This window comes from Vollenhovia emeryi, unplaced genomic scaffold, assembly GCF_000949405.1.
Source record: "Vollenhovia emeryi isolate VEMERY1.0 unplaced genomic scaffold, V.emery_V1.0 DF939201.1, whole genome shotgun sequence".
In the NCBI taxonomy this organism is placed as follows: domain Eukaryota; kingdom Metazoa; phylum Arthropoda; class Insecta; order Hymenoptera; family Formicidae; genus Vollenhovia; species Vollenhovia emeryi.
The window spans coordinates 26,088-33,800 of record NW_011967165.1 but is presented as its reverse complement, the minus strand read 5'-3'; the positions used below and the strand labels follow the sequence as shown (position 1 = coordinate 33,800).

Below are 7,713 nucleotides of genomic sequence, written 5' to 3'. Positions count from 1 at the left end.
TTTTTTCGTAGATCAGCAGGATATTAATTGGTCTATACTCGCTAGCGGTCTTTGGTTTACCTACTTTTGGTATTTGGTAGAGAGAGAGAGAGAGAGAGCCGGAGTCATGGTTGTTAAAACGATTTTGCCGATCAATTATTATGCACGAGTGTTTCGGCTCACGAAATTATTACGTAAGCATAAGCTATCGCACGAGATGCGTGCCGCGCGAAAGTAGGCGCGTGAATTATATCGTCATGCCATCACACAAGGCAGACGTAACAGATGTAAGTCACGTTGGGTCGTCGCCTCGTACGCAAATGTCACTTTCAAGAGCCCCGACGTTAGAAATTCTACCGCTCGCGTGATAGAAAAACGAGTCTTGCGCTATGCAATCAACGATACCCGCGATAAGAGAACGTCACGACGCGCTCGGGATCTTTTGATCGATGGGGATTACTTAACGCGTTTTGAAACAGCACAGATTTATGCGATAACTATGAAACTTTGAGACCACTCGGTAATGAGCCTTATTTAAAACTCATTTATCACCCTTCCTGCATCGTTATCCTGTCTAAGATATGTATACTAAGAAAAGGACTTGATTAATTGCAGCTTGCAACATTGGATCATAATGTTGAAAAACATACGTACACGATTTCTTATGAAATAGGTATTCGACAGAGGCTGGCACAAGGTAAACTTCGGGGTTTTCAAGGATAAGCTGGTTCTTAACGTCGACTGCGAATTCGTCGGCGTGGAAGGTCTAAAACCACGTGGGCCGATTAAAGTTGACGGGACCATATCGATAGCCAAAATGAGCAATAGTAAGATCACTGTACCGGTAAGGCCCCGTTACAATATCAATCAGATTTGCATTCCAAGCTTGATTGTCGCGCTACTTAATCTACAGTCTGATTCCATTTGATCGAAGAAGCTTTAACGAATTTCGCTTCAACTGTCTATACAAGTTTTTGCGTATAGGTGCACATCTAATATTCACGAATCGCATCGCTCTTACGTTACCGCGAGGAATGCACAGCTTCCAGAGATGAAGTTATGTGTCGACCGTCACAATTAACTGGCCCGCTACTTAATTAACCACCGCTTCACACGGCCTGAAACCGTCAATAGGACGAGTCGAATTTAATATTAGACTCTTTGACTCACATCCAGAGTGCACGCGCAATAACGTTAGAATTCTAACGAATAGAAATATCGTTGTTCGTATGAGAGAAAAATATAAAAAGGCATGCATTTAATAAAACGTCAGATATGACATATTCTAAAATTATAAAAATGTTTACTTGCACTATCTTCAGATTGATGTGCAATGGATGGTTTTAAACTGCGACCCAACGAGACACGAGAGGGAAACGTGCGAGGAGCTACCGGTAAGATCCACATATTTCGGCAAGATTTAACAGATTCGCGAGATCTGATTAGTGTAATGTGCGTGATCGTAGAAGACCGTAGCCGCTCCGCTTGAAAGAAAGTCCAGCTGCGACACAATCTGTCCGCAAGGACCACGTGGATTTAACGGTACAAATGTAAGTCCTCTCCTATTATATTTAATAAACATGTGCACACTTTTATTAAAGCGAAGCACCAATAAAATTCAGTTACGATCAATTCTATTAATCGTAATCACTAAACGAATAAACTTAATACATTTTCCACTTGTTAAATGTTACGATAGTTCAAATTGCATGATTTTTTTTCTATTTTCTTAATAATTTCCGAGAGATCGTTGATAAAGAAAATCGTATCAGGGATTGCCCGGTCTGCCTGGACCACCCGGAGCACCGGGACCAATTGGTGCGTCAGGCTCGTCTGGGCTTCCAGGCCTGCCGGGGGAACAAGGAAGAACAGTAGGTTTTCCACGTTTCTTCTAAAAATGATATGTAAACTATTCAATAATATTTGCATTTACGAAACATAGGCTGCATGTATGCAAAGAAAGGAATGTAAGAGATGTATATTATCAGGGAGCCTCAGGTAACACTGGTGCCAGAGGTTTTCCAGGTTTGCAAGGTTTCAAAGGATCAGTCGGACCCGCGGGACCACCAGGTGTACTAGGATTACCAGGACGAAAGGGTGAAAGAGTAAGCGCTGCTCTTTTAAAATGGATATGATAAATAGCTAGGAAACTTGTTCTTAAAGCAAATAGCAATAAAATAATGAATCTTTGATAGGGCGATATGGGATTTCCGGGTCTGAAAGGAGATCAGGGTCCTCGAGGATTTCCGGGTCCACCAGGGAATACGAGTGATTTTGCTTATCCCCTTGGATCGGCAGGATACAAGGGCGAGAAAGGGGTCAAAGGTGAACGGGGAGATAATGGTATTCAAGGACAGCCGGGTGAAAAAGGTACAGTACGTTTCCTTGGAAAGAGAACATCAGATAAACTACTCAATTAAGATAGATTAAATCCGCTCGTAGAGCATCAAACGCGCGTCCGACGACGTAATTCGATCTCGTTAGAAATCGAGTCGAGATGTATAATTGCGTTACTCTGCGTTGGCGATAGAGCGAGAGAAAATTACGAAACGGATGGCCGATTAATGCATCGTAATGTCTAAATCAATTTACCGTCTAATCTCGACTATGCCGGGACGATTGCAATGACTTTATGTACTTTTGCTAGATAGAAAATATGAATAATTTTTAAGGATGCGAGTACGTATACCGAGTTAAAAATCGTTATATCAAGATTTATCATCAAATGTATCGTAACAGGATGAGACAGCGATCTACATCGATATTAATTTGCACTCAAATGTCCGAACACATCTCGCATCTATGGTCTTTTTATTAACATTGTATACTATAAAAAGTCACGATTCAAATACCACTCTTAAACGATCCAGGCAGCGCCATGATATTCCACGTATCGTTGACCCAGATGCGTTCATTCGCAGTCATTGTAAATCAATTTATCGCAATCTATAGTAATATGTGTTCATCTATAAGTAATTCACAATTATGCGGTTATAAGTAGCTCAAGAGTCAAAATTAATTGCGCAATACAGATCACTGAAAAAAATGTTTTTTTTAAAGAAAGGTATACCCCAAGTACATAAAGAATACTTTTAAATGTGTATAAGATCAGTGGTATAAAATTTGAATTTGCAAAGGTTGCAAATATATATAACAATCTCTAATCTATACGAGAGAGAGAGAGAGAGTTTGTCTGCGGGCAAACACAACATGCACGCTCAAACACATTCAGGAAAGTTTTCTGGATCAATTCTTGAAGATTCGGCTCCTATCATTTAATTCCTAGGTCTCCTAGTGACTCCTAGGCCGGTATTCATAATCAGATCTTATATTCAAGTCCGTCTTAAGATCATCTTTAGATACTCCGTAGCCAGTGAAATGTTTCATACAGCATCTTTGGATAAATTCAAGACGGTCTTGAATGTAAGATCTGACTATGAATACCGGTCCTAGTGCACAGGTGTGGAATTCATAACGCAGCTTTGTGGACGACTTGCGCGCCTTCGTGAATAGGCAACCCGTCATACTGACCTGTGTGTCGCTGTAACACCCTACAGTACGATGCATTAATTCGGATGATAATTAGAGATGGGCAAAAATTACTTATTTAAACATAAATGCTTTATGACAGTACGATCCGAATCAAATATAAAATATAATTTATCAATTTTAGGCGAGCCTGGAGACAGGGGATACCCAGGATTAGACGGATCTCGCGGTCGTGACGGCGCACCAGGTCTTCCTGGTCTTCCAGGACCTCCTGGCCGCCCCGGACCTAGAAACACTCTATCTACAAACATTTCTAGCATTCCAGGACCACAGGGTCCTCGTGGTATAATAGGGCCTTCAGGGCCATCAGGCCCACCAGGATCACCAGGATTGCCAGGTCCTCCTGGTCCGCCAGGTCAAACGGGCCCAAGGGGCGAAATCGGAGAACGTGGTCGAGATGGTACGCGTGTATTAATTAAAATTTTTTATGTTAATAAACTAATGATATAATTCTTTTCTCCTCGATGTAATTAAAATATTTGTTATCCTTCAAGGCACACCGGGATTTACGGATAATAGCGTCACACCGGGATTACCTGGCCCCGAGGGACCTTCCGGTGATGATGGTCTCCCAGGTGAAAAAGGAGAAATCGGACCGATGGGCCCTCCAGGATTATCTGGAGTTCCAGGAAAGGATGGATACCCAGGATTGCCGGGACCGCAGGTATTTTACTACTTTGAATTCACACGCAATTACATTGTTATAATTTTGTTACATAAAATAATGCACTTTTTCGTGATATTCATTGATGCTTGCAATAAGGGATCTCCAGGACCACGCGGGGAACCGGGGTCTCCAGGACCACGAGGTTTAGATGGACTTGTAGGAAAACCAGGACCGCCAGGACTCAATGGGAAACCAAGCCAGAAGGGTGACAAAGGCCAGGAAGGCGTTCAAGGTCCTGTTGGACCTCGCGGATTACCAGGAAGTCCGGTAAGAAAGTAAACGAAATCTCTATTGTAACATTGAGTGGTCTACCAATTCCATAATTCGAATAATATCAACCTGTGCACTTTCGAACGATATGAATTATCATATCAATTAATTGATACATTTAGGGCTCAGTAGGTTCACCAGGCGTATCAGGCATACCAGGATTGGAAGGGAGGCCCGGTCTACCTGGTCTCCCAGGATCGATAGGACCACCGGGGCCTCCAGGCGCTCCGGGTTTCCCAGCTGCAAACAGTAGCTTTGCTAGTTTTAGCAGCCCCGGTCTTCAAGGCCCCAGAGGTCCACCAGGTCCCCCGGGCATAGTAAGCATCTTGTTTAGTACGAAAAATCCCGAAAATTTTAATTAACTGTAAACAGTAAGTCTTAAATTTCTAAATGAACGATTAGCCAAGTGAAAGAGGAGCGCCTGGAGAACGAGGACCGGAAGGTCAAGTGGGACCCCCCGGTAAGGACGGAGCGCCTGGATTGCAAGGTCCCTCCGGGAACAGAGGTCAAACGGGATTGCCCGGACTTCAAGGTTTGCCGGGCCGTAGCATGAGCGAGGCGGAAATTCGTGATATTTGCGCCGGTGTTCTGAGAGGTGATTTTCACGGCAACGGGCTGTTGCCGTAAACGTTAAATTTAATTGACATTCTATTATAATTTAATCAATTTCCTTTGGAAGTCGACTCGCTGTAGAGATATAAATTAAACTACTCAAGTACATTAAACTCCAGTTAACTTTGATGAAAGTTTGGCGCGACGGTTTATTAAGAAACCGCGCGTGAATGGAAAACGCGCGATGTCGTCGCACAGGAACACGTTTGAATTGTTATGTGAGTTTTTTCCTTCTTATTACCCGTATGCATACAGAACAGATGACCGAAATGACAGCACTAATGCAAGGCTCGCCTGGCCCGCCTGGTCGAGGTCGCCCGGGCCGTCCTGGATCACCTGGTCCCCAAGGTCGTCCAGGTACACCCATCGAGTCAGAATCACCAATCCCCTGCGCTTTTTTTCTTGCGCTCGGCACGAATATTGAAACGCGTTTGAGATCATCTGCTACTACGTGGGTTTTCTTATTAGTTTATAGAGAAATCTTGGACGTAGAACCAAATCCTAACGCAAGAGACGCTCGGCAAGCGACAACCGAGCATCGTTGTAGTAGCATCGCCATTAAACGCTTGAAGTGTCATCGTCCCTAGAACCATAACATGTGCGAATGGCGTGATTCGTCGTGATACACGTGGCACTTAACAATATCGAACGGCGTGATTCGGGATTAATGTCCCGGCGTCGCGGTTACGCCCCTAACGATAATGGTATATTGGCATGTGTCGCAGAGAGACTGAAAGAACTAACAGAGGGTCTACGAGGGCTACCCGGATTACCGGGACCGGCTCGACACGGCCGGCCCGGTCGAGCCGGGAAGCGGGGCATCCCAGGTACCTATCGCTCGGAGCCGAAGCAACTCTCTGAAATGTCTGGAAAATAGCCGGTTTGGACTAATGGACGCTTTTGTCGTGCGCATGCAGAAAATCAGATTAGTCGTGTAATTCCATTAGCTTCTCATCATCGGACGTGACGCTTTTTTAATGCATTAAAGCGGACATATCTTTCTATTCAAGGCAGCACCCGCTTTACCATCAAATCTCCATCTTCGATTATGTCTTCAGTCTTTATCAATATTCTTTATCTTCTCAGTATTGTCCTAACGGCAATCTTATCGAACTATTAAAAAAAAACGCTGTACGAGACTATTAACGAGAAAATTAATTCATAGCGCAATTCATATGATACTTTACACGTTTGTTTGCGTGATGCCCACTTCTTGATCACAATTAATTCAGCTTCCCGACCGTTTAGGCGACCCGGGACCGCCTGGTTTACCGGGGGAACGTGGATTCGTCGGTTTACCGGGTTCGCAGGGTCCCGTCGGTCCGCAGGGGCCACCTGGCGAACGTGGGGAAAAGGGGGATAGAGGTCTCGAGGGGATCGGTCTGGAAGGCCCGCCTGGTCCAACCGGTCTACCAGGTTAAATTTACGTTACATCGCTAAAAGATTATTTACATGGACACCAACGAGAGATTATTACGTAGATTTGGAGATGGCTGCATAGTAATTGTTATTGCCTTTTATGGTAGGTCCTTCTGGCAACGACGGCATCGGTTTACCCGGAAGACAGGGAGACAGAGGTGAACCGGGCAGACCAGGTAAAAGCAAAATTGTATCGCGGAAACAAAGTTCTTCTCCTAATTATTTGCTTCCAAATATAATTTACGAAATAATTAAAGTCTCCGCCATTTCGGCACTGTGATCCCTTTGCGCGCGAGATATCGCATCGGTTCCGTAAATAATAATCTCGAAACTAATTTCGCGAATGCTTGTAGGTGTTCCTGGTGCGAGGGGACCACCGGGAGCGCAGGGACCACCTGGATACTGCGAATTCTGCAACTACCCTGGCGGCAATTACTTGCACGGCCGCGGCAACGAGAAGGGCCCTTGATCGGCCATCGCCATAGGAATTACTCTCTATATACGTAGCGGAAGAAGAGAGCACTGCGGAGAAAGATTATTAAAAGAAAAAGTTGCTATTCGATATATCTTTTTTCTTCAATACGAGCGATTTTTATAATTCAACGCTCAACGCCGAACTGAAAAGTCGAAGCACTGCCATGCTAGCGTTTCTTCAAATCGCAATTTAGCTTACTTCGAATCCAAGTGTATTATTTAATAAAGCTTCTAACACTAATTCTCTCGCTTCTCGACATTAAATCGTCATCCGTTCTCCAATTCCGAAAGTTAACTAGATCGGACGGGATCTCCTGTTTGTCAATTCTGTGGACGGTATTCATAGTCAGATGTTATATTCAAGACTGTCGTAAGATCGTCTTTAGGTACTCCGTAGCCAATGAAATGTTCCCTACAGCATCGTTGGATAAATTCAGGTCTTGAATATAAGATCTGACTATGAATACCGGCCACGTGTATCTTAAGCCAACGGCACACGATACTATTTTGCCTGCTGGATTACTTACGAGAGCCACTCAGGGTTTAGCCTTAAGTCACCTGATCTAAAACTCCGCATCCTGATTGGCTCTTGTAAGCGATCCAGTAGGAAAAATAGTGCCGTTGGTTTTACACTGCAGTGAAAATGCTAAAAGTGAGTAGCTTTGTCTCTTTCTAACCACAGACTTCTGTATACCAGACTGCTAGCTTCGAGCTAAAAAGTGAAGCACCGCCGTATCTTGTTA

At 44.0% G+C, this 7,713-nt stretch overlaps 1 protein-coding gene across 3 annotated transcripts in view; it reads left to right on the top strand.

Annotated features, from left to right (window-relative positions):
- Positions 1 to 7,447, top strand: part of LOC105561745 (collagen alpha-2(IX) chain-like) — a 16,522-nt gene extending 9,075 nt beyond the window's left edge. The window contains exons 5-20 of one of the 3 annotated variants that reach the window (XM_012012002.1): positions 653 to 823; positions 1,302 to 1,373; positions 1,446 to 1,529; positions 1,752 to 1,850; positions 1,968 to 2,084; positions 2,175 to 2,349; positions 3,653 to 3,928; positions 4,023 to 4,192; positions 4,292 to 4,462; positions 4,588 to 4,782; positions 4,868 to 5,060; positions 5,333 to 5,434; positions 5,803 to 5,904; positions 6,326 to 6,493; positions 6,604 to 6,672; positions 6,850 to 7,447. In XM_012012002.1, the coding sequence (XP_011867392.1) occupies positions 653 to 823; positions 1,302 to 1,373; positions 1,446 to 1,529; positions 1,752 to 1,850; positions 1,968 to 2,084; positions 2,175 to 2,349; positions 3,653 to 3,928; positions 4,023 to 4,192; positions 4,292 to 4,462; positions 4,588 to 4,782; positions 4,868 to 5,060; positions 5,333 to 5,434; positions 5,803 to 5,904; positions 6,326 to 6,493; positions 6,604 to 6,672; positions 6,850 to 6,965 (2,280 nt within the window). In that variant the 3' untranslated portion in view covers positions 6,966 to 7,447. Of the gene's footprint in view, positions 1 to 652; positions 824 to 1,301; positions 1,374 to 1,445; positions 1,530 to 1,751; positions 1,851 to 1,967; positions 2,085 to 2,174; positions 2,350 to 3,652; positions 3,929 to 4,022; positions 4,193 to 4,291; positions 4,463 to 4,587; positions 4,783 to 4,867; positions 5,061 to 5,332; positions 5,435 to 5,802; positions 5,983 to 6,325; positions 6,494 to 6,603; positions 6,673 to 6,849 lie in introns of those variants that run through there. The other 2 variants (XM_012012003.1, XM_012012004.1) reach the window with 2 other exon arrangements.
- The last annotated feature ends 266 nt before the right edge of the window (positions 7,448 to 7,713 follow it).